The sequence below is a fragment of the Chiroxiphia lanceolata genome, chromosome 1 (assembly GCF_009829145.1).
Source record: "Chiroxiphia lanceolata isolate bChiLan1 chromosome 1, bChiLan1.pri, whole genome shotgun sequence".
NCBI classification, from domain to species: Eukaryota; Metazoa; Chordata; class Aves; order Passeriformes; family Pipridae; genus Chiroxiphia; species Chiroxiphia lanceolata.
Genome location: NC_045637.1, coordinates 105,830,425 through 105,857,379, shown reverse-complemented (window position 1 = coordinate 105,857,379; position 26,955 = coordinate 105,830,425). Strand labels below are relative to the sequence as shown.

The following is a 26,955-nucleotide window of genomic DNA, read 5'->3' as shown; positions in this document are numbered from 1 at the left end:
CTGGGCAAAGCCCGGACAGCGCTGGGAAGGGGAAGACAGGCAAGGAGGGAGGAAAGCACCCGAGCACCCCGGCACCTTTCGCACCGCTTCCCCTGTTCCTCCAACACTTCTCCATTCTCCCCAGGGCACCGGGCTGGCACCGCGGCGAGCAGCGCATGCGCCTCCCGCCGCCGCCGGACACGACCCGCAGGGGTCTGGCCGGGGCAGTCGGCGGGAGGGCGTGCTGTCCATCCGTCCGTCCGTCCGTCTAGCTACCCATCCATCCCATCCCATCCCGCCGCAGCGCGGGGCGGGACGCGCAGCCCGGGCGCGCGCTCTCCCAGGGGACGCGGGAGCCGCGGCGGGAGGCGGGGCCGCGCGGGCCACGCCCGGTGTGTGTCCGCCTGGCGCCGGCCGGGGCGGCAGCGGCGGCGGGAGGTGCAACTTCAACGGGACGGAGGCGGCGCCGCCGCGGCAGAGCCCGGTGGGGGGAGGCGCGGCGGAGCGTGAGCGGCTCCGAGGGCGACTCGCCCGGTCCGGCCCGCAGTGGAGGGGAGCGAGAGGCGCTGAGACCCGCCGCGGCGAAAGTTTGGGAGGCGCCTCGCGGGCGGGCAGGAGGGGCCGGAGGCCGCGGCGCCAGGAGCATGAGAGGTCCGCGCCGGCCTCGCCGGTGCCCGTGAGCGGCGGCCCAGGAATCGCTCCTCCCGCGGGAACCCCTTGTGCCCGCGGCCGGGGTGCCTGCGAGCCCCTCCAGCCGCAGCGCCTGTTCCCGGGCTCGATTTCCCGTCCCCTGGCGGGGGAAGAGGAGGGGCGGCGGCGGGAGCCCTGCCGGGATCCCTCGGGACGGCGCGGAGGCGGCTGGAAAGCCCCGCGCCCCAGTAGGCGGCTCCCGCCGAGCCCTCGGGCCGCCGCAGCCCCGCGCTCCCTGCCCGCCGGAGGGTTCGCCCTGCGGGGAGAGGAGGCGGCCGCCCGTGTGCGCATGGGGGCGGTGGGCGCGGGGCCGGGGCGGAGAGCGACGGGAGAGGCTCCATGAGGACGGCGGCCCTGTCTCTCCCCCCTCCGCCGCCCGCCCTGCCCTGGCCGCGCTCCCGACCCTGAGGCCGCTCGCCTCGTCTCCGAAAAACTTTTCCGCAGCGTCCGAAGATGGAGCCTGCCGGTATGGATTATTTCTGCGACCAGGTACAGCAGAAGGACGTGGGCCGCAGGATGCAGGTCGGCCAGGAGCTGCTGGAGTACCTGAGCGACCCGGCGAGGTCCCCTGATCTGGAGCAGGACCAGCAGCGCCTCGATAAAGTGATCGACGAGTTAACAGCGTGGGTCAACTCCAGTAATTTTAAGGTAAGGCTGCTCGGCGGGGCTTGGAGCGGGAAGACCATGATTCATCATGGTAGGGGAGGTTCAAAACCCCGGATTACTTTTTAATCAGGTAAGAGCAGAAATAAAACTACATTTGTACCGGTTTTATCCCTTCATCCACAAAGGGAAATTCCAAAATTTTGAAAGGGTGGTTAATGTTTACTTGTTTCTATTCCTCTGTCCTAAAAGAAGCAGTAATGGGTTTTTTGGTTTTGCTTTTATCATTGGCTAAATGGTGTTTTGGTTTTGTTTTGTTGGTTGTTTTTTTTTTTACACACAACGTTAAAGAAGCACACCCACAACTGTAATACTCGAGTTGTGTTTCTTATTCAGAAACAAGATAGGTGGTGATTATTTTTTATTTTTTTTTCAGTACCACTCCCATTCCGGGGTCTCTGTACTTGGGTGTAATGGGGTTGCCATCGTTTTCTGCAGGCCGTAAAGAGTGGTGTTTCACGGGATCTGTATCACGCTGTGTTGTATTTCATATGGTTTAATGAATAATTGGCTTCTTGGGGTTCACATTGTAAGTTTAAAGTTGTTTATATCGTCTTAAGGTGACTTTCCTGTACGTGGGAAGTTCTACGGTATCTTTACAGCAGCCCGATGATGACTCACGTTTCGCTTTTTTCTGTGTGCGTGTGTCTTTTAGGCTGAGCCGCAGGGAAACAGCGGTCGCGCCCGCCCGCACAGTGTAGCGCTCGCGAATTGTCCTGACGTCGGTCAGCCGATAAGGCGATTGACAGCTCGGTTTTATTGCCAAGGACGATCGTGTTCGCACCGGCGGTTTTGTAAATTTCTTTTTTTTTTTAATTTAATTTTTTTTTTCCACCCTTCCCCCCCCCCCCGCGCGGTGCGGCCGGGGCAGGTCCGCGCCGCCGCCGCCTGGGGGCGCTGCTGGGCCGCGCTCGGGCCAGACCCGCCCTGCCCGACCCTCCTCTGCCTTCCCGGGCCGCTCGCACTTCGGACCTTTAAACTCCCTGCGCTGAGCTTATAGTCGGGCTTTTTCTGTTTTCCGACACTCAGGGCAGTATGTTCCTGAAACGGGTATTTTTATTTTTTTATTTTTTTTTTCTTCCCTCCGTTGACTTTACAACGCCAGGTCGGGTTTTGTTGGTTTTTTTGTGTGGTGGTTTTTGTTTTTTTTTTTGGCACGTAGCGCTTCTGAGTCTGAGCTCTGAAAATAAATAAGGCTTAACTCCATTTGCGCATACGATTTATTTGTTTTGGAAGCGTGTTTGTCGTTGAAGGTCAGGTTAGGGTGAGGAAATAACGTGTGTTGGACAAATACAATTTATTCGCCTTTAAATTCATCATCTGAGGACAGTTGTTGGGGGTAATTGATTACTGCGAAGCCTAGATAGATCTTTAAAAATACCCTTCTGCTTGAAGAGGGCTATCTACTTACTTAACAGCGTAATGTAAAAGTCTCTTTCTGGACTTATAATTTGGCAGAATTGGGCATTAATAATGGAAAGTTGCTTTTCGAAGTGAATTTTTCATAGTGTAAGACATCTTGCTTGTTGTTGATGTAAGGTGACAGAACTCTTTAGCTGTTAGGGTTTTAGGATGAATGAGGACTACTCAGTACTCCACAAGCCTCAGTCACAGAATAGTTGGGCTTGGAAGGGAGATCAGCTAGTCAAACCCCCCTGCTAAAGCAGGTTCACCTACAGCAGGTTGCACGGAATCACAGCCAGGCAGGTTTTGAATATTTCCAGAGAAGGAGACTCCACAACCTCTCTGGGCAGCCAGCCTGTTCCAGTCCTCTGTCACCCTCAAAGTAAAGGAAGCTTTCTCTCATATTCAGATGGAACTTTCTGTGTTTCGGGTTGTGTCTGTTGCCCCTTGTTCTGTCGCTGGGTACCACTGAAAAGACTCATACAAGATGAGTGTATTACAAGTTCTAAGGTTTTAAGAAATAGCTTGCATAATAGTTAAAGTATTTTTGTTATCTCTATTTTCTATGTCCACTTACTGGTAGCTCTGTATACATACAACATTCTATTTTCAAAGCATGTTATACGCATTATATTAATGGCAACACCACAACGTATTGGGTGTTTTGCTCATGATCAATTCCAGTGTTCCTGGCTGCAACTGCCAGCATGTGCTGCTTCAAAATAAAAATGAAAAATACTCTGGAAAACTGGTTTGTGTCTTGCAAATGTGTTTTTTCTTATGCAAGCAGACATGTAACACGTTTAAATGTTACATCTTAATTTGTTATTAAACTTGGGGCCTGAACAATATAAAGGAATGACTGCCACAGGCTTCTGAGTATTCTCAAGAAAAATACTGGTGATCTGTTTTTTGTTACTGTATTTTTAATAAGTTGTTGGTCACCCTTTCCTTTACTGAGGAATGGATACGTAGAGCACTTGGACAATTCTGCTTATCATCTCTTTCTTCTTGTATCTTGCTAAAGGTCGTAGAGGTCTTCAGAGTTCCAAAGTAATGAATCCTTCCCTGTTGACATAACTGGCAATATCACAAGCAGTGATAATGGCTGGAGACTGGCTTATTTATCAGAACTGCTGAACTAGATGAATTGGAGATACAAGTGGGGAATACTGGAGAAGGTTTTGAGGGGGAGCATTTTTCCACTCTTGGTGATGGGTATGGATAATGAGGGGATAACTAATGTGACTTGCCCAGGTTGTGCCATCTTTCCTTCTGTATGAAAACTGTTCTTGCATGCAGTGTGCTCTGCTGACCATACTGGAAGGCGAAGAGACATGGTCTGGGAGCTCTATCGCAACTCCTGCCTGTAAAGAGAAAACCTTCTCTGATATGCCACTCTAGAAAGTTTTTGCCTCACATAAATGAGAAGGAAATGAGAGGGTTGATTTGGCAAACTTGATAATGACTGTGAAAAAAGAGAATAGGTGTTCAGTAAACAAGTTGGACTTAATGATCTTAAAGGTCTTTTCCAACCTAAATGATTCTGGTATTCTAAGTATGGGCTTGTTATGAGCAAGATCGAATTAACTCCTCTCAAAAAGATTTTGACTAGAAGATCTGCGTAATTTAAACTGTTATTGTGGATCTCTTTAGAATGAAAGAATTCCTCACTGAACTGAAAATTGTTTGCTTGGTGATCTGGTTTATTTAATATTGGTTGGGACTGACCTCTCTTCTCCTACAATATAGGGCTTTGGCTTTTTGGGTGTCTGTCAATCCCTGTCCTTCCTCCCCGACTGTTTTGCTAAGGGTCTGACGAATAGGAGTAATTAAATTAAATACAAAGTATAAAAAGTTGAGTGATGGTATTATTCTGTTCATATTTGTTCTCCTCAAGCTCTGAAATACTTGGCAATCTCAGAAAATTGGAACAGTGCTAATGTTTGCATTCAGACTCTGCAGTGCACTTCAAGCAGTAAATTAATTCCCCCTTCTGAGGTTATGGCTACTGATTGATATTTGCTGGTGTTACTGGGTTAACCTGGATCTTCATCTGTGTATACATGAGTTTTTATTAATACGTCTCTTATTTCTCTCTTGTACTTGATAGTTACTTGAAATAATTACAGTATTATCTAACTGTACAGTCTGGTGACTCAAACTGTTCTGTGTCTGGAAATCTGTTTTGAACTTCTGCTGAAGAGATGTGGGATGGAGAGATACTGCTTTTCAAGTAGAGCCTTGCAAACCTACTCGTCACTGTTAGCATATTGTAAGGTTTTTTTAAATTGAATAGTTACCCTCATAAAAATTATTTTTTGAGCAGTATAACCACCTTTTGGTTCTTTATGCAAATTACACCTGATCAAAAGTAATAAAACCCCATGGTAGTTTCTCAAGGTAATTTTATATAAAAAGAGTAATTAGGAATGTTTGTGACTGTGAGTCACCTTTGAATTTCCTGCCTTTGTGGTCAATATATTAGTTTTTATTCCTCTGCTGCAGTAGAAAAATAATTAATGATTGCTAGTTTGCCATGGAAAGAAGAAAATTGTATTTCACACTGTCTGTTTCTGATAAGTGTGGATAATATGTTTCTTTGAGGCGAATCCTTGGAATTATCTTTTATTCTATGCTTCCTGCAAGAGTGAGATTTTTCTTAGCTTTGTTTATCTCAACACCAAATACCAAAAGATACTAAAATACCAATAATGTTACTGCCCCATTTTTGTATTTTCTTGGTTTGGCAAGTGTTGATTTTGGTTTGTCTTCAGTTCAACGGAAGGCCAGCAGGAGGAGCTTTCAATTTCCAGAAAGGAAGAGTCGATGTGAACTGTAATTGTGCAAATAGTTAAAGATAGGCGATTAGAATGTTTGTCTGAAGTTCTTGCAGAGATAGGAGCAGTTGTAACTTCATTGACTACATGTATATGTGCTAAGTGCAAGCTAGAATTTAAAATTATTTGAACAAAGTAGAGATACTGAGATCTGAAAAAAAAGAGGAGAGCTCAGAGATAAAAAATGTGAGGTTGTACATTTCAGTACAAATAGATGAACGCACAAATGCAGGATGTGGGGTATGTGATTAAGTAGCCGACCTTAGGAGGAAAATGTGTGGGTTATTTTGGATCTGAAGTTGAACACAAGCCAACTACACAAAAGGCAAATGCTGTAGGGAATTGTAGGACTGTAACTTGCAGGACAGAGAAATGGAATAAAAGAGGACCCACCTAAACCTTTACTTTTCAGTTACTATATAGATCCTGGTATTTCCTTGGTCTTTGTCAGTAAATAGTGGTAATTTAAATGTCTTTGGAGGAGAAATGTTTGACTTTGAGCTCTTTGCTGAATTTCATTCTTCCTTTCTTCAAGTTATTTGTTTGATCTTGGCTATGTGGGAGTTAATTCCCTTATTCCTATATAGCAAGAATGTGGTTTGATCTGTCCACGTACGAATCCAGTTTTACTTTTCAAACTCAAGGATTCAATTCTGTCTTGAGTAATAATTGCTGGGTTTTTTCGTATATTATGTATGTCCTGTTCATGGAATGTTAAATCAGCTGTTGAATGTTAGCCAAATAATGAAGCAGATCTCCAGAAGACAAGGGACACTAGCAAGAAGTTTTAATTATTTTAAGTTTAATTAAAACCAATTTTGTCTGGTCTTTAATTAGGAATGTGGAATATGTAGTCTCAAAGACTCGGGCATCTCCTCCAGAGGTGGAATTGACAATTCTCAGTTGTTTTGCAGCTTCAGTTTGTGTTACCCGGCCTAAGTGTAGTCCCCGTTGAAATAGCAGCTCTGCTGCCCCTGTGGCCAGGCATTCTCTGTCATTCTTGAGGCAATTAACTTTTTGTTGATGTTGAATTCATTTTCCGGTGTTTCAGCAAGCTGATTTGACTCCTGTTACAGGAGATTTAAGTGTATCAGATCAAATACACCTGCAAATTGAGAGGGGTAACAGCAGTGTCCCTTTTAGCCTGTGGTTTGATTGATTTGGGCGTGAATAGAGACCCTTTCCAAGGTCTGTGCAGTGTGTAAGAGGAGAGGTGCATCCTTCAGAGTGGAACTCTCAGCAGTCAGTGCATGTGAGCTGTGCATGGTCCAATCTGCGTTTTTAGCAGCATTGCTGATTCAAGCAGTTTCTCTCCCTGGCTGTGGAATGGGGATGGTGCGTCATTCCTTCATTGCTCTGAGGCGAGGGCTTGTGAGGCTGCACAGTAAACAGGCTCAGGGAAGAGACCTGGCTGAGAAGATGCTTTCTCTTGTTCATTTGTCAGGCTGGTTTCCTAAAGTGGGTTACTATTCAGCTGCATGAATGCGTTTCTCTCCACAGTAGAGGAGCTGGTGCAGAGGTAGGAGTAAGTAGCAGAGAATAGGGATCTGTATGTTTAATACAGTTTAAATAAAAGGAAGTGGGAAAGGAAATAAGAGACCTTGGGCACAAAAATAATTTTATTCTTCTGGAAGAACGAAGTCCTAAAATAAAGGGGTTTTTGTTTTGCTCCATCAATGTGCTTCAAAAGGCTTTTGAGTATAATTTTCTTCTGGGAGAAAAAAGCTTTCTTTTTTTTTTTCAGTATTTATTATTATTTATAAATACCATACATCTCATTTGTCTTCCCACTACTTTTAAAGAGGCTCTCTCGACACTTTTTTCACTGCAGCGGATGAAGTTTAAGCCAGACAATCTCAAGAGGAAAACAGCTTAAAATGTCGAGTTTGCTGCATTGTATACTTTAGTTTTATGTTCACATCCTTGGAACAATACCTATGAAAAATTTATGACAATAGATAAGAGAGGAACATTTAATGTACATGTAAAGGAAACTGTAGATATTCCTGTAATGTCTACAGTTCAGGATCAAGCTGGAGGCAGTACATGAATTTTGTAATACTGATCACTGTATTGTCCACAGAATACAGAACAGTTTGGAGATCACACTTTCAGTCCCTATGCAAGTCACTTTGAAGGTAATAAGAAATTTTGAAATAACAAAAGGTTGTAAACATTTTTTTCCAGTAACCATTTTGAGTTCTTCAGAATTGGCTAAATGTTTCTTAATTAGTGCGAGGTGAGGGATGATGGGAATGTTAAAGTTCCCAACTTGGGGAAAGGGCATTAAAACATATTTTCATTTTTTTATAAGCTTTAAAATTTTTATGAGAGCATTATGTTTGCTTTTTCTGGCTACAGTACAGGAGAGGTCAACATAACATGGACCTCCCAGAAATCTGCCTGTCAGGAAGGTCCTCTGAAGAAGCCAAGCCTTTTCAGTGGAGAAATACACTCATCAGTCTCTGGATAAACATGGGCAATTCATTCAGCAATCCTCTGGTAGTGTAGGTACTTGGACTGCAATGCTGAAATGTTTTGTGGTTGGTCCTCACAGAATTGTGAAGGGAAGGTTATCAGAAGAAGAAGTTTGATAGTCTCTACCCCTTCTGAGGCAATGCAGGTTGCATCTGATGTGTATTTTTAACAGTAGCGAAGCTTGGATACTCTAGAAGACTCTTACCTTGTTGATAGTTGCAAAACATTGTTTTGAAGTGAGTAACCTTGCATTTTTAGATAAAGGAGTCTCTACGTTTTATAATGAACTTGGTCTCAAGTTGTTGAGCTTGAAGACTTTGTTAGATTACCAGCAATTCTGTCTCTCTCCTTGCAATGTGATGTATGTTAAAATAAAATACACACTATTGGAATTGGAAATGTGTCATTTGTACCCTTGAAGATGAAAGAAGCAAGAGAATGGAAATAATGCTTTCTAAAATAAGTCTAGATGATATGTGGTACCTTCTGCAGCTGGGACTGCAGTTTTGGCTGCTGTCAGCAGAGGCAGCTACCTAACTGCTGGTAAGTGGCAGGGAGAATGGAGTCTGAAGGTGACATGGTGGGACTGAAGAGCCACATGGGTTGAAGAAATGACCCAGGAAAACAAAAGCTTCCTTCTGCCCATGGAGCCAGGGGCACTTCTTTTGTATCTGCGCAAGCTTTTGTCTTAAGGGAGGAAATGGAATATGGGTAGATCTCAGAAAAGCGGGCAAGGTGGATAGAATTGGACTGGCAAACAGTAAAGGGCGCAAAAAGCGATTGAGCATCCTGTGCAATAGGAGAGCAGAAGTGTATCCGGGAAGATGAGTAGAGAGAACTAAGAATATGGAACTTTAAGAAGCGAAGCACAGGTGACAGGTGCATGTTTTTATATCATGTTGAGCTACTTGCAAGGTGCTTGAGATTACTTGAGAATTGAGAATGTGTACTTTTGGTCTTGGCTGACAATACTTTAGAAAAAAAATCTCCTGAAGTTCTTGCATATGTCTTGTTCCAGCACTGCAGGGCTGGAACAATGCTTGTTCTTACAGGGCGTAGTTGTTTGGCATGCTCTTTTCTGTTTGTCAGTAATTTTTAGTGATACCACAGCTGTCCCCATGGTGACAGGAAGTGCAGTGCCTTAACTTCATTCTTTGGAGTTGCAGATAGTAACCTCCATAATTACCCCATTAGCTTCTCATGACTAGTTCACAGATTGTGATCTGCAGAATCTGTATTTCCACGTACAGTATAGAGATCCTATGACAAGGGCATTCATATTAAGGTCATTTGGCAACTTAATGCAACTAGAGATGGTTTCCTGGTAGTGTCCTGCCCCTAGATGGCCCCCACAGGCATGGGAAATTACAGAATCACAGTAAGCATGCATGGTTATCCAGGTATGGTTTGAAGAACAGTATTTCTTTTTCTAGCGAAAACAGAGGTTATCCAGAGAAGAGAGCAGGGGCAGTTCTGGAAAGCATGTGTAGAAAGAGAGCTGGAAAAGGAACAAGCTGCAGAGCAAGAATAAGTTCAATTACTAATCACTGGTTCAATTAATAATTGCATTTTGTTTGAAACATCTTGATTTCACTGAAGAATCTGGTCCTTTTTTATCCATAACAGATAAAATATTTCTCAGTTGGTTAGGCAATTTTGTTGTGATCTGAGAAGTCAAGGATGGTCCTTAACACTGGGTGGTTAAAGAACAGTTCAACAACTAAGCACCTCCAGTTCAAATGAGCCAAAATTTCCCCTATGAACCTTAAAAGCAGTGTTTAAATGCTTCAAACAATAGTGAGCTGATGAATCAGTCTCAACATACAAAGGCTCTTTCTAGGCAGCAAGCAGAAGGCTTAATGAATGCAGAGTAAAAAATAAATCCATTGATTTTAATCCCAGAAGGCATTCATCCCTCATTGAAGCTGGTGGGGAAAGAGCAATGATGCTGGTGAAAGGTTTTTCTATTGATAGTGGAGAGCCCATGTTGGTAAGTGGTCCCACATAGTGTCTCAGAGTTTGGAACCTTTTTCTTGCAGATCAGTTCTGCCTCAGCTTAGGATTCTTTTTTTTGAATACTACTCGTGTGGCCCCATGTAAGTTGTTAAGGGCTCCTTCCAAAGGGCTGCTTGAATACTGCACAGATGATACCTACCAGAAGATGCTGGAACTCAGAGCATTGTGTATCAAAGCAGAGACATGTTAAAAACAGTTTACAAAACTAGTAAGAGATAGTTAACTTGCTATACTCTGTAGTTGTGTGGTTCAGCTGACTTGTAATGTGGAATGAGAACCAATTTTGTAGCTAGAGCAGTTTTGCATTAGTTCAACTTGTGGTCATATCATACTTTCTTACTCTCCAGATATTGTGACTTTTCATAGCTGTTATCTTTCTGAAGTTGCAGACCATAGAGGACTTTGTATGAGCTACAGATCACACATGCATACTTTGCTGTTTTTAAGTTTCTGAGCAGCACTTGTTCAAAACAGTAGAAATCTTCCAGACAGATTTTAGAAAGATAATCAAATGTGTGGAGAAGAGTGAGAGACTCTGTAACCTTCATAGAAGGAATGGGCATTAATAAACCCCAAAATATTTGCATGGAAGACAAGTTTAAGCTGCGACTCGTAGTCAGGAAACAGAAGCATAGGAAAACAATGTATATCCAGAATGAATGTCTTATTTGTTTCAGGCACTGGTTTTTTTTTTAGATAGAGAGTTTGACTCTGGTTCCATACAGCTTGACAATCTGGAAAATAACATTAAAGGAAACAGTTTGTGGGAAGTCTTAAGAGTACTATAAAAGCTGATTTTTTTGGGGAGGGGTCTAAGTAAGTTATTAGTTATAGTATTCTGTTTTCTCATCCTAAGCTGTAGATACAGTCACTTGTTGGTAATATATTAATTTAAACCAGTGATACCATCCACTTATATTTGCTATTCTTTGTTCTAGTATGTAATAAAATTGCATCCAAGTAAGTTGTACTAACTTGGAACTAAGTTTTATGCTTCCTGTTTAAAAGAAGATCTATTGTACTAATACTGAATTTATTAAAATCTTCTTAATTATGGAGCTGCTTCTGATCCTAGGTTTTATGGTGGCCTTAATTGTCTAGTTTCCTACGGAAACAAGGCTCACGTGATCCTATGTGCGTGGGCCATGTGTCAGGTTTTGTTTTTTTTTTTGGCTTCTGTCTAGTGTGGACAATCGTGGCAGATAAGGATCTTAAGGAAACAGAGTGGTCCAAGAAAATATGATTTCAAGTTTTATGGAAGTAAATAGCTAATAAAGGGGAGGAATTCTGCTCATGAGTTCATGGGGAAAAATTTGCAGTGCATGTCTTACTTGAAAATAAAGAGGAGGAAAAGTTGTTGGGAATGCCCAAGCTTCAGGAGATTGTTCCTTTGACAAACGGTTGTTCCATTTGCACCTTCATGGGCAGCAAAATGAGTTAACTACAAGATGTGAAAATGCAAGTTCTGGTGTTCCTAACGAACTATTATAGGAAATTAAAAATGAAATCTTGGAGCAATAGGTAGGATCATTAACAGTGAAAAATGTGTCCTGACATTAAAGTAATTCAGTCTAACTGATAATTTCTGATCGTGTTTTTGTGTCTATATTAGTGGGTATTGTCCTGTCGTCCAGCTTCTGTTCATAGATGGGAAATTCCTCACAATTCCAGTAGTATTTTGAACTTCTTTCTGTTTTCTGTTTTGTTTCATTGGTTTTTTTGTTTTTGTTCTTGTTGTTGGTTTTGTTTGCTTTAATTTTTATTTTTTTAATGAACAAATGAGAACGAAAGCTTCCCAAGCTTAACAAGCAGGTAGACAAATGGTACAGTCTGAACTGCTAAGGAAAACAGTATTAGCTTCTGTCACTTATTTTCTTCTGGGAGTTTGGAAAATGATATAATGACCTTAGTGGATGAGCTAAAGTAGCCAGATTGAAATAAATTCTAAGCATATGGGAAACCTACTAAACCTTGGTTTTGTCTGGGCTTTGTAACTGAAAATACAAAAACACTGGATTTCTAATTTTTTTTTTCTGGTTTAAGACAAGACCGGAAAAATCTGAACTGCTCTGGTATATGTAAATAAACTTGATCCATTCCAAACATATTCTGATAACTTTGTCTTAAGAAAAACTTTGAAGGAATTATCAGCTCTTTAATTGAAACTTTAATTTATGTTAAGATACAGTCTTTCATAATGCTTGAATTTATATGTCTAATTTATTTGAAATATATTCTGAAAAATTCTTTAGTGATCAGTTTTATAACATGTTTATAATATATTTTTGTTTCACCAGGTAGCACTACTGGGATTAGATGTTTTAGGTGCCTTTGTCGACAGACTATCAGGACGCTTTAAAGCCTATATAGGAACTGGTAAGTGAAATATAACTTCTTTTTTAAGACCAAAAAGTAAAAGACACTTTCTCCCTTGCCCTTAGCAGCTGAAGTAGAACACGTTGAAAACTTTGAGCTAATTATAATATACCAGTAGGCATTTTACTGATGTTGTTGAAATTGCAATAATTGTATAGTAACATATCAGTATTCACTTGTCATGCAGTCACTGATTTCTCTGTGGTTGGGATTTTTTAAAGGTTCCAGGAATGTCTTTTCAGTAATTAGTTTCATGCTGTGTGGTTGCTAACCACTCCCTGAGATAGTCTTCTAAAAACTACGTTGAAACATAAGTGTTATCTTTGACTTGTGTTAAAGATTGAAGGTTTTATTTGCAGACCACTTTAATCAGAGCCTTATGTCTGCTGAAGCCTGTAGTCTCTGAGGATTATGTGGTCCACCTCCTGTTAGGTAACGGACTGTAGCTTTTAGTCATATAAAGTTATTATGGGATGAAAGAAAAGTACTGACTGTTACTCCTGTGTGAAATGTTCACTTGAATGAACTTCAGGTTAAGAGATCCACATGTGCCTGAGCATGAGACAGTTGTTCTGGGAGGTACAAGCAAACTACACTGCTCAACTCATTTTACTACTGTCCTTGAAAGGAGATAATGATATTTGGGCAATAACATTGATGTTATATTGCTGGCTATTTTTAAGAGAAGTTTCTAACTTAATGTCCTTTTTCAAAATTGTTGTGAGTTACCTTACGTCATGCTCCCAGATCCCCAGATATCTCAAGCTGTCTGTCAAAATTCTAAACTTCATCTTCTTTCCATATCTGCTTTTATAGAGTGCTGCAGAATTTGTGTCTGTTTTGTTGCAGAGTGTTTTTCTTTGCCTGGTTAATTTTGTATTGGAGTGGTGGAAGAGAACTGGAGGCATATTGTGCTATGCACAATATTGATTTCTGAATAGTCTCCATTTATAGCTACAAACAGTGCTAGGCTTCAGAGTTTCACTCTGGTTTGATTTCTAATTTAGTGGTGTGTAGGACTTAAAATTACAGTAACTTTATTAAAAGTTGGAAAGCTTTTAATTTGTTTTTAAGAATAAACTTTGAAGATAGTTTGAAAACACTATCATTTGTTGATATTTTTTGTAGTTTTTTGTCCCAGTAGTTAAGTAGTTTGAGATTATGAGCAAATTAAAGATTACCTTTCCGTACTTAGTAGCATTTATATTAAAAAATCCAGAGTAGTGGCATTGAGTGACCATCAAAAGTGTAATATCAATAGACATCTGAAGCTGTGTATTACAGAAGTAGTTTTTAGTTAAACTAGTAGTGCCTTCAGCTGAAGTTGGTCCTCTGAGAATCTCCAGAATCAAGACCTGTAGAGTGCATTGTGCTGAATATGCAAGTTACTGTTGTGCATGATCAGCTTATATAAAAGCTTAACAGACACTGAAATGTTAGTCTTACTAAAGGCAGAAAACAATCTTTATTTTAGATGACTTTTTTAAAGATTCTCTTCAGTTGGTAGCTGTCTCTCCAAGTCTTATAAGAAGACTGGGTTAATTTTCAGTGAAGCAGTAATACAAAAACTTTCATGTAAGTGTCAGGAGTTTGTATAGCCTAGGGTTTATGAGAGTAATTAAAAGCACACTGGTGAACAAGAAGACTGCTTCCTTCACCAAAACTTAAAGAACCAGCAGTTTCCTAAATCATTTCTTGATCAAATAAATACAAATATATTATTTTTTGAAGACAAACATAACAGAACTTTCCCAGGCAATTTAATTATTGCTTTGAAATACTCAAACTATAGTTAACTTCTCACTTATTGCAGTAAGTTATTGTAGGTACTTGCATTTTCACAAAAGATCAGGATTGCACCATGACTGTAGTGAAGAATGATGTATATGTAAAATACTTACTGAGTCTGTTCTCTGCCTTTTTAAAAATACAGTGAATCCTATTTTCTAGGTCAAGTTCCATTTCTATAGCTGGGTTTTTTTTTTTAATAAACTACTGGTTTTTTGGTCATAAAAATACCTGAAGCCTTAAATGTATTTTTGTAATAAAGAATGTTACATTTTGGTGACCCTGAGATGTTTTTATTCGTGACTCAGTTCTCAGTAAATGATGGAAGTATAATAACATTTTACTGGACTATAGTGTGGCAAAACATATTCCACCCCACCTCCCCCAGTCCCGATTTAATTTCCTGTTCAGTTATGATGGGGATAGAGTGAAGAGAAGAACAACTAATGTGACTGAATATTCACCTCCATAAGCGTGACAGGCTTTTGCTATGAAGTGAAAAACACAAATACTTTATTATTATTTCAATCTTTACAGCTACATTTGGGCAAAATCAATACAATAGTTGTAGGACAGATGTTTTCCAAAATTTCAAAGACCATGTTAGTTATCTTTGTATTGAAGTATAATGCCTGATAAGAGACTTAAATCAGTTTCCTAGGCAACAATCTAGTGTTGCAGTAAATTTCTTCAGAGGTGTTATCCTTTTATGATTAACCACATTGCACATTCTCTGCAGCTGGCATCAGTGTTCTGTAAATCTGGACACACAAATTCAGAATCTTTCTTTTAGCACTTGCAGTTAGGATTCTTGAAAATACTTTGGAAGCAATAAATATCAGGGTATGTGTTCATTCATGAGATTATGTGTCTGTATTCTGGGACAAATAAAGCAGTGTTTAAGTGTTACACCTTTTGATATTTAAAACTACTGCTTGTTCTGTGATTAAAAGAGATTACATAAGAGTACATAATTACCCTGTCACAATCTCTTTTCCCAGGTGATGGCATATAAATAAGAGAATATTAGAATTATAGACGTATGTGTCCATGTGATAAAATTTCTGGGAAAAGTCTTTACACTTATTTTCTAAAACAAGTGATGTTACTTTGCTCTCTTTGTTATTGTCGAAAGGAATGGGAAAAGAAGAATATAATGAAGGTATATGGAAACTGTTTCCATTTTAATGCGGAGTGTATTATCATGACATTTTTCTGCATATATTGAACTGAATACATTATATTGTTATATGTATACATATATGCATATATTCAACATATATATGAATTGTCCTTTAGTCTGTTGTATAACTATATTGTCATTTGCTTTCACATGCAGCCTTACAAGATGTCACAAAATATATTTTGCTTATCTGCAAATTAAAGGAAATATATTTGACAGTTAAAAAGATCTAACACAGATACCCAGGTTATATTTGTGAATGTACATATATGTGTAAGTGTGAAATAGGGAGACACATTTTACACAGAAAAACTCCATACGTAAATATGTGTGTATATGTTTAAAGTAATTTCAAATTCTTCTTACTGTAAAAAGAAAGCACAGGGCAAAAATAATTTTGGAAGATAGTTGTAGTGTCGTGTATTAATATGTGAAACCGATTTGAAGTGTTTAAATTTTTTATCAGGTAGCTTCCAGAAGTGTTGGAAAAACATTTAAATTAGATTCCTTGGAACAATTTAAATGTTCTCTCGAATTTATAAGCGTGCAGGCATTGGCTGCTCATGGCTTGGATGGCTGAGCGCAGAGAGTGGTGGTGATTGGAGGTAAATCCAGATGGTAGCTGGTTTCAAGTGGTGTTCCTCAGGGCTCACTGTTGGGGCTGATTCTGTTGAATATCTTTATCCATGATCTGTACAAGGGGATGGAATGCACCCTCAGTCAGTTTGGAGGTTAGACCAAGTTGGGCAGGAGCGTTGATCCTGATGGAGGGTAGGAAGGCTCTGCAGAGGGATCTGGAAAGGCTGGTTCACTGGGCTGAGGCCATTGGTGTGAGGTACAACAAGGTCAGGTGCCAGGTCCTGCATTTGGGTCACAGCAACCCCATGTGGCGCTGCAGGAAAAGGACCTGGGGTGACTGAACAGGAGCCAGCAGTGTGCTCAGGTGGCCAAGAGGGCCAATGGCATCCTGGCCTGTATCAGGAGTCGTGTGGCCAGCAGGACTAGGGCAGTGATTGTACCCCTGTGCTTGGTACTCGTGAGGCTGCACCTCAAATCCTGTGTTGAGTTTTGGGGCCCTCACTACAAGAAAGACATTGATGTGCTGGGGCAAATCCAGAGAAGGTGATGAAGGGCCTGCAGAAGTCTGATGAGAAGCAGCTGTGGATTATGTAGCCTGGAGAAAAGGGGGCTCAGAGGGAATCTGATTGCTCTGTACAGCAACTTGAAGGTTGTAGTGAGATGGAGGTCAGTCTCTTCTCCCAAGGAACAAACAATGGGACAAGAGCGAGTGGCCTCAAGTTGCCCCAGGGGAAGTTTAGATTGGATATTAGGAAAAATGTCTTTATGAGAGGTGTTGTCAAGCGCTGGAACAGGCTGCCCAGGGAAGGGGTTGAGTCACCATCCCTGAAGGTATTTAGGACATGTAGATGTGGCACTGAGGGAGATGGTTTGTGGTGGCCTTGGCAGTGCTGGGTTTAATGGTTAGACTTGATGACCTTAAGGGTCTTTTCTAACCTAAATGATTTTATGTTGCCTGATGTGTTTTAAAGCACTTGTGAGGCTTTGCCACATGCATTAATTTTTTGAGTGATTAGGATTAAAAGCATTTGGTACAAGAAGTACTTTTTTGAGGACACCCAAGTTGTAAATTTTTGCTTTTCCTCTTGCTTAATGGTTGAATTTTTTGGATGGAAAATACTTAAATGTGCAGTTTATTCAAGATGTGACTTGTCAATAAGAGATTTTAATGTGGTATGGAGAAATGCTTTGAACATTCATGAAATCTGTGAAAACCAAAAATTATATTAGTCTGAGCTACCATGGATATGTATAACATGTAGGAAAACACTGGATATTCCAGTTTTATGGCCTGACAGATTTTTATTCTCATTTTTCATTTTTGTTAATTTCATTAAAATGAATTGAGACTAGTGACATGTTCTACTGGGGATTCAAGGTTACAAATGCTTGCAGAACAAGTAAACATAAAACCTGGAATAATTAGGTTGGAAGGGATCTTTAAGATCATTTGACCCATGTCTTTGCTTTAAATATGGCTAAGCTCAGGTGTAGAAAACTTTGAAATTAAATCAAATAATTAAAGAAATTGAGTTGCTCAGATAACGTAAAGCAAGCTTTTTTTTTATGTATGTGAAAGAAGTCCTGTCTCAAGGATGCCTTGTTGCATCTAAATGCAAGTCATGTGTTTGTCTGATATTGCTGTTTCATTTTATAGCTTATTGACCTCAGGAAAAGTCGTTTTGCATTGTTGTAGGATTTTTTTTTAAACAATAAAATGCAGACAATTTCAGATTTTTTTTTTTTAGAAAAGGCTTTTAGAGGACAGTCCACTACTTGTATTTTTTTCCTCCATAACATCTGCTTTTATATTTTCAAATTTATTAAAAATATGAACTTACTGCAGCATCTCAGAAAATCCTTAAATTTTCTTTGGTTCCCTCTACAGTTAATGGTCACAGCTAATGGTCATAACTGATTTAAGCTGCAACTTCTTTTCATCTTGGTGACAAATTCTCTAAAACTTTAATTAAAAAAAAAAAAAAAGAAAGAATCTATGCAGCCTTTCAGTGCTTTTTTTTTTTTCTGTCCTGACTGATTAGCACTGAAATTTTTTTAGTAGTGAGAATGAATTTTTCCTGAAGTGATCCATGTTTGAGTGATAGGCTGTGATTCAAAGTACCAACTGCTTGCAGCCCATGGAGTTTTGACTGTATGACACCTAGAAATGAAGCGCTACTAGATCAGAGTAGAGAAATCCTAGCTTTTCTTGGTTTCTGTAGGATTCTAATTAATATTAGTTCTCTAAAAAACCTAGCCTACAGCTAAGAATATTTCAGAAGATGGCATGAACATTTTTTCTTTACCTTCTGGTTTTCTTTCTGGTCTAATACATCTCTTGCAATTCTCTTGTCATGTTCCCGAGACTGACACCTTGATAGATTCATGGATGTATCATAATAAAAAATGTGTTTGTTTTTTCCCCTCTGCTACTGATGATGAAAAGTATGTCTCATTAATCTCATTAATGCTTTTCTTAATTAGCTCCTAGAAACACCAAGAAGCTCATTATTAATGTCTGAGATGGCTTTTGATTAAACTGACTGTGACTTGGACTTTATATTGAGGAGGGGAGCAGTGAGGACCTCTCTGAGAGTCTGCTAATGGTTCTTTGCTTAGAAGTAGCCCTTGGCCACGTGGATCTGTCAGACTCAGCCTGTTGGTGGCCCTGTAGGAGCCCCCGTAGGATTCCATTATCTCCTGTGCATCTTGCCCAGAAGAAGAGAGACTGCTCTAATTGCGGAGGCAGCTGTTTCCTTCCCTCCTTTCTAATGACATCTGTTTAATGCTGCTGCCTGAGCTGGCAAGGTTTCTGAGGAAACGAGGAAGATATTGCTGCCTAGGTTTAATCTGTTTCTGTCCTCAAAGACTTTTCTTTTTAGTAGCAGAATTTTTACCAACACTGATGATGTTTCCTCGGTAAAGATTCTTACTTGCTTAATGCCTTTTTGTAAGTCTTTGTGGTAATGTAATATCTAAAGTTGGTTCTTAGAAATGGGTAGATGTGAGACTTAAAATGCGCACAGGTATACAAAGAGCAGGTATAAGTAGTCAGGAGAGAAGAAAAAGCAGTAATAAAAACTGAAAAGCTCCAGAAGGAACTCCTGTTAAAGTTTAACAAAAGGAAACTGTTTGTGCTAGCTATGGCATTCTTTGCTGCATGGGTCATATAGTTAAGCTGTTAAGGTTTGAAAAATACATTGAGTGCCACACTAGGCACTGACTTCTGTGATTTACTTGTTTTATCATCCTCAGTCCTGGCAGAGGAAATAAATTTTTAATCTCTCAAAGCTGTATTCTGACTTGAAGGCTGGTTTTGGACTTAACTCATGCATCTAATGTCCAACTAGTGGTGATAAAATTATTATGTGAATTTGTATAAAAAGAAAATTTGTTTAGGTTTACCAAGCCAAGAGAAGGAAGACAATGGAAAAAGAAGCTGATGAGATAATAACCTTTGTTAGGGATATAATAGAAAGTAAAAAGGAATAAGTAACAGATCAGATGTAAATAGAAGGTAAATCTGGTCGAATTAGTGTGGTATAGAATATTTTTGCTAACAATTTTAAATTTTCTTCAGTAAATGTGTAAAATTGTGATACAACAATGTAGAATTCTTAACTGACAGACCTCAGGAGTGGTTGGAAGCGGTAGGAAGCTTTGGCAATATCCTAAAATGTGGCAGAAAGGCAAGTTGGAGTATAATGCTTCACCAAAAACATGCAGCAACTGTAAAAGGAATCATGGTCTCCTAAATTTAGTGTAATGTTTCTTGGCATACTAGCAGAAATAAATACCAGAAATAAAGATGTCATATGTTATTAGATTTTCCAAAATCCCTTTGAAATAATTAAAGAAACTAGGCAACAGAAAACGTAAGATGGATAAGGTTAATATGGAACAGTAGGAATGTGTGAATCCAGACTGAATGTGACAAATTAGATACTTCACTGAGTAACTTGTTAGGAGGCTACCACTTTGAATACAGCCTTCATGTATGGTCCTACTTCTCCTTCCTCACCTTTCTTTTAATTCCAGCATCTATTTGAGGAGGCAGAGCTGTTGCTTTCATGTAATAGCACCTGGCTTACCTTGATGTAGAGCAAAAGCCTGTGTTGGGCTGTCATCCCTGATATTCGGCTGTAATTGCTGCTTTGGGCTTAGGTGAGGTTTCTTATGAAAACTCAAAAGATCCTTATGCTCTGTGATTTTTGACTGGGCAGGACTACAGAGGCACAAGGAGAGGCCATGAGACTTAGAGCTGAGACAAGAGAAGGGTGATGAGCAAAACAGGATGCTGGGATGGACCCAGGTGTTTCAAACATTGTCAGAATTTTTTAGGTAGGAACATGTGTTTCCCACTCATTCATAGGCAGGACATCTAATATGATTTCAGCTATTTTTCACTGTAGTTCTCCCTAGACATGCCTTAACATTTGGAGAAAAAGTGATGAAGCCACGAGGAATTCAAATTGAAATATGTTTGGTGAAGTTCCTGTTCTAGTTGAGCGTTTTGAAACTTGATCAATAGACAACCAACTTCAAATAATTTCCTACTGGAGCTTATTCTGACAGAAAAGATGAACTACCAAACTGAAAACCAACTGGTGGTTGCCAGCATTCAGCAGCCTAATTTCATTTGTCTAGTGCAAACAGAATATATCATACCTTGTATGGGGTCTTACAGAAACTTGAGATTTAGGGCAAAAAAAAGCCAAGCCTGCAGACATTTGGGCCCTTCAACAGCTCCCACAGCCGCTTGTCCTTTGCCTGAGCTCCACAAGTGACAAGTGTTCAGTAGCTGTGCACACTGAAATCTGCAGGCTGTGTCATAGCTTAGTTTAACTTGGTGACCTCATCTCTGTTCAGCAGCTTCTAGGAGCTGTTCTCCGTGCTTGCCTCAGTGATCTGAGCGGAGCCCTGGTATCTGCAGCTCCGTCAAATGACTCAGCGTGCTAATTAGTCACAAAGGAACCGTGTTCCCACAGGACTGGCACTGGCTGTTTGTTTCCCTCTCTGTAAAGCTAGAGTTGCCTTCAGCAACAATCAGGCTAATGTGGTGGACCTCGCTAGTAATGTATGGTATGAGGACAAGGTCGGTTCAGAAGAGCTGAAAATGGTCATGAAAAGTACTGTTGGCAAGAAAAATGTAATTAGTAGGTATAACAGTGATTGGAAATTTGTGGGAGGGGTCAAGTGTACTCTCAAAAATCAGTTGAGTTCTGGATGTTTCTTCTTCATTTACAAAATGGAAAAAAAAAACCAAACCCAACCACCAAACAAAACAGAAGCACCCCTTAAAAATCCTAAACCAAACCATAAAGACAATACCCCACACCATCAAAACAACAACAATCCAACTCAAACAAAAAAACCCCAGACTCTTCTCTTCAAACAGTAAAATGAAAGTAGCTGTAATAATTTCCTCAGAGGAGAAAGGGAAGAGAACCTAGATGAAAAACCTTGATAATGGTGGTGGGAGATGTCAGTGGAATATCCAGAACCAGTAGAATTAAATACTCAGATTAGGACAATAAGAAAGAGTTCAGATATCGCTGAAGGGAAAATTCAGACTTGAGCAATGTATTTGTCCAGTAAAAATCATGGTACAGAAATGGCTGCTGTTTTTAATGTAGGAACAGAGGACTGAGGAGATCTTCTGAGTTTGATTCTGTTCCCTTTCTTTTGCTGGTGAACTTATTGTTTAGTTATTACTATAAAGTTATTAAGTACTGATAAAATTATTTCGATCTCATTTTCAAAAAGTAGTGTGATATAGTTATTTCTTCTATGAGTAGAAAAGGAAAATTAATTTTTAGCATCTTAACTAGAGTGCAGGAGCAGAAAGATGAGCTGGGTGAGTATTGTGGGCTGTGTTGAGTAAGTTCCACCTAAATTATGTGACTGATACTTGCAGCTCTTAGAAAACTTGATCAGATCAGAAATAAGAGCTGATGCAGAGGGCTGAGCTGTCAGCAGGTAAAGGTTACCATTAGCATGTAAACCGACTTTTTCTAGGTGGTGTAACACGTGCTTATACTGACTTCAAAGCAGTTGTCCCGCGGGAGATGACACCTCCACCAACTCCATGTCAGTTGTACTTCCCGAGGGAAGGCAGTGCACTCTGTGTCATCATCTCTCGTTTTGAAGCAGTGGTACTGAAACCACAGGGGGGAAGAATCTCACAAAGTGTGTGTTTAGGCCCCAGATGGAGGACTGGGCATTAGTATAGAAGGATATCTTGCACAATACTGATCTGAGTGTCCATTTGGATATCTTTCCTAATATTGTGGCATTAATTTCTTTGATGTAATTATAGACTTATGTCTGGAAAAGCAAGCAAAAAGAATTAGCAAGTCCTTTGATTTTTTTTTTTTCTGACTCTTAGGATGTGAAGCATGATCAACTGTCATGCAATTTCAGTTAAATATTATATGAGGATGCTTATTTTAAAATAGTAACTTTTACTGAAGTAAGGCAGAGTTTCTTGAAAGTACACTGTGTGAATAGAAGGATTTAAAACTTGTAAATTTCTTTTTAATTAACAGCAAAATCCCACTGATTTTAAAATATCCTCTTTTCCTATTCCAATTCTTTGCCACTCACCATGCCCACTATTATTTTTCAGAAAAGCCAGACATTCAGAAGTTACTGGCATATTTTTTGAAGATTAAATTGAAGTCATTCATACCGTTTTTAAGATGGGAAGCTTGCTTTCTTTTTAACCTGTTGGATGATACTATTTTCTTCCATTTCAGTCCAATGCATTTGTTGTTAGTCTTGTAAAATACTCAGAAATTCATTTGAGACTTAAAAATATTTTGACCTATTTGAAATGAGCTTTTATTTTTGAATGACGTATATATCAAATCTGTTTCAGGGAATATCTTTTAAAAATCTCCATTTTAGAAATCTCCAGGTGTTTAATCTTTTGTATTTTCTTTTTTTTCCCCCCTCTCCTGTAGTTCTCATGCCTTTGATAGATCGTATGGGAGATGCCAAAGACCAAGTTCGAGAGCAAGCACAGAATCTTATATTGAAATTGATGGATGAAGCAGCACCACCCATGGTATGATTACTTAATGTAGATTCAGATGTAGGCCTCCAGTGAGCTTATGACTTATGTATGAACTTTGACTGTGTCACAATGTTATGGCGACTATTAATGGTGTAAATGGTATAACTTAAAGGTACTCCTAGTGGATTGACACTAATGCCTTGTTCAGCTAAAGATAAAAATCTTGGCATTGTGTGATTGTGCGTTTTTTGCATTTTGTAGCTAAATTCTTAGTAGATGTTTTCATGTCATGTGACAGAACTTTGTTAATTAAAGCACGTTCGAAGCATCTCTTGGGTTTGTGTTTTCCTAATGGGAATAAGTAAGTTTATTTGGCTCCAAATTAATTTTAAAATTAACTTTGCACTTGAGCATGTAGGACTAGTCCTGTAGTTGAGGTGCAGATTTTCTAACTTAGAGATGCTCTGTGAACCTTGGATAAACTGAGGTGTGGGTAAGTTGCTCTCTGACAGGTCATCTTTGGTTATTAGGAGGTTTGCCTAACTGAACCTTCAGTTCTTAGCATTATGTGGCTTCCAAGTGTTTAATCTTGTTTTTCTACTCCGTGAGTCTTAAAAATGTAGGATTGTTTAACAAGATTGTAGTCTTGAGCAATGGTGTTGTTTGGAAGTCTGGAGACGCTGGTCATGAGTAGGAACTTACTATTTGAGTTTTTAATTTCTGAAGAAAATCTGTTTCTGTGTTGTAAGTGCAAAGGTTAACAGGAAAAAAAAAGGAGTTTCTTGTGTGTGCTACTTCGTGGCTTTTTTTTATTCCTAGATAGAAGTTTGAATGTTTGTGCACAGGGAATAAGATGTTGGAGACTTGATCTGGAGTAAGAAAATTGTCACTTGATTTGTTTGCCTGATAGAAAGAAGAGGAAGCATGTTAGACAACTATAGAATGTGTTAATCTCCCTTCCAACATGAGGTGTTTTCTCACATGATTTGGTTACGGATTTGGCTGGCATTTAGGCATCAAGGTCTAATAGTGTCATCCACAAAGACATGGGTTTCTCTTTTCACAAGCTACAGTTTTGGTCGTATTCACTGACAGAGGGATGTTGCAGCATTTCTTTGTGCCTAAGTGTCAGTACTTCACAAATTCTATGTTCCTGTGCCCAAGATGCTCCAAAGTACCTGGAATACAGACCAGAACCTCTACAGCAGTAGCATTTGGACAAGTGCACAGCTGAGCATCTTGGAGATACCTTCATTTCAAACAGCTGATGATAAAGAATGTGATGGTAGCTGCTTTGCCCTAAGCCCTTATCATGAAAGAGTTTTAGATTACTGGTCCATCTTTCCATTTGTGCAGAGTTGTTAGGTTGTACACAGAGGTGATGTAAGGAAGTTTCCATCCCCTTTGAAGATTACTCTCATTGTCAGAAAGCATACAAGGTTCATGGGAACAGCGTGTATGGAGGAGAACATATGGCTCTCCTGGTAACTTCCCCAGGGTGGGAGAAGCCTGGCGTTGGTTGTGTGCTCTCAGGACAGCTTATGGATCATTAAAAATTTGGATGAAAAGTATCAATCATCATCACAGCAGGGACCAAACCAGCAAAGTCTTTACTGTGCCTCCAACACTGAAATACAGAGCTTTAGGCTCTCTTTGCTGCAGAGGAACATCTCCTTAGAAGAGCTGGATGGAATAATTTTTTGAGAAGTCCTGTAAGTCTCTTTCCAGTCAACTTATCTTGTCCTTTCTAGAGTGTTGTCGAATAACATTTAATTTGTCCTGTTGTTAAATCCCTTTTCTTGTTTTAGATGTGTTTGTTGGTTTTGGGTTTTTTTTAATAAGCAAGAACTAGGTGTAGCTGGTTATGGGCAGAAAGGCATAAAAATATAAGTGGTATAAATGTGCATGAATGGGACAAAGGGAGGTCGACATGGATTGTTGCTAGCAACTTGAGAGAGTTGAAATTTCTAAGCAGCCATTTGAATTTCTCTGATTAGAAGAATTTAGTTCTTAAAGAAGGGTTAATTTAGTGAAAGCCTAAATTTCTCTTCAGTCTGATTTGTTTGTTTCAGTACTCTGCCGTTCCCTCTCTACCTGTATTTTTGTACATCTAGCAAGGAGATTTCCTTTTTCCCATGTTTGTCCGTGACAGTGAGTTAATTGGAAGGATGTTTTCTTCCATAAAATCCTGTTCTTTGTTGTTAAGCTGTGCAGTTTTGGCAAGCCATATCCTGCTTGTCTAAGGTTTGTTTTCTCTAAACCCAGTGAAGTATAAAACAAACAAACAAAACACCGTAGATGGGACAAAATTATCTAGCAGGGCTCTAATTGGAAAATTTTATGTCTGCCGTGAAGTGTGCTACCTCATTAATGAAGAGGATGCATATTCCCTGCTCTTAGTGTCTCTCTTTTCCTTGATCAGTAGCTGTTTCTGAGGATTTGGTTTTTTTTTTTTTTTCCTCGGGAAGGCGAATGCAATTGGGATAATTAGTGTCTAATACATTTTAGCAGGTTGGTATGGCGTCATTATAGGTTGCAGTTGCACCACTCCGGGGTGCATTTGGGAAGAGGGAGGTGCCTGGGCTGCGAAGTGTGCAGCCCTTGCCACTGTGCAGCCGTCCATCGCTAGGCAACGCTCCCCGGATGCTGGCGGGGCTGTAATGGCAGCGCTGCAGCTGGGGCGAGTTGCAGCCCGAGTCTGTGCATCTGCTCCGAAACACCACCGGGAATCCCCACTCTCGTAAGCTCCGTGTTTACACTCCTTACACCGTAAGGTGCAGCTAGAGATGGAAAGGTAAAAACGATGAGCCGAGGAGGGAAAGAGTCGAGGCAGGCAGTGAAAAACGAGTGCGCAAGAAGGTAAACGAAGGGTTTAGTGAGCCAGAGGGTAGTACTACAGGAAGCAGCACCAGCACAGAAAAGGAGAACCGAAAGCAGAGCAAAAATGGAAGCAAAGCAATTAGAACAAATGGGCAAGAAGTAATCTAAAAATGAAATAAATTTAAAGCAAAACTAAGGGAGAAGTGGGACAGTAGGAGTATAGATAAGGGCAAGCTAAAGTGGATGAGAGGAAATTTTGGCAGGGAGACAGAATATGAAGCAAAAAGGATATAGCAACTTCTGCTTGAGTCAGTAGTTTGTACTGTAAATGTTTGTTTTGTGTGCATTAACTGTAACAATTCTGTATGTTTTAGGAGCTGTTTCTTAAACAATAAAAATATTCAGATGACTGAAAGATGTTTTATAGGAATGGGTTTTGGCATAGAATTCATCTGTGTTGTGTTGCACATTGTGCATTTCATAAGTCAATTTTATCACTTTTACAGTCTTCTGTTATTTTTTTGCAACTGTTATGAATGTAATTATAATATATGGATAGAATTACACTGTGTGTTGCTCCTGGTAATTAAAGACAATTATTTCTGCTTTTATAGTACATTTGGGAACGCCTTGCTGTTGGTTTTAAACACAAGAATTACCGATCCCGAGAAGGAGTGTGTTTGTGTCTTGTTGCTACCTTAAACATGTAAGCTTTTTGTTTCTATGGAGATGTAATGGTTCTATCCTTCTTCTGAATGTCGTTTTCCTCTGAAACTAATACTTTAGGAAGTCTGATTCAATTACATTAATACATGGGGAAAATCAAACAACTAGTGAGCTTTCTGAAAGACTGAAGTTATGGAATTTTTATCTTACTTAAAATTAGACAAGTGACTAGTAAGAGACAGACAGAGCTTGATTGATGTCAGTTTGTGTGCTATGAATGCTAAGCTAAAAGTTCACTTCTGCATAAATTATTTTGTTTTTCTGTAAAAATACTTTTTTTTTTATTTTAAAGTTATGGTGCACAGCCATTAATCCTCAGCAAGTTGGTGCCACATCTGTGTATAGCGTTTGGTGACTCCAATAGTCAGGTAAGGATTTCATTACTTACTGGTCCT

General features: G+C 39.9%; 1 protein-coding gene across 37 annotated transcripts in view; it reads left to right on the top strand.

Moving 5' to 3' along the window:
• The first annotated feature begins 855 nt into the window (after nt 1-855).
• CLASP2 (cytoplasmic linker associated protein 2) overlaps nt 856-26,955 on the top strand; it is a 143,459-nt gene continuing 117,359 nt past the window's right edge. For 34 of the 37 annotated variants that reach the window (XM_032679113.1, XM_032679104.1, XM_032679051.1 and 31 more), the window contains exons 1-5: nt 992-1,317; nt 12,368-12,446; nt 22,962-23,065; nt 26,449-26,540; nt 26,853-26,928. In XM_032679113.1, coding sequence (XP_032535004.1) covers nt 1,123-1,317; nt 12,368-12,446; nt 22,962-23,065; nt 26,449-26,540; nt 26,853-26,928 — 546 coding nt within the window. In that variant the 5' untranslated portion in view covers nt 992-1,122. Of the gene's footprint in view, nt 1,318-4,993; nt 5,012-12,367; nt 12,447-22,961; nt 23,066-25,630; nt 25,755-26,448; nt 26,541-26,852; nt 26,929-26,955 lie in introns of those variants that run through there. The other 3 variants (XM_032678819.1, XM_032679070.1, XM_032679148.1) reach the window with 3 other exon arrangements.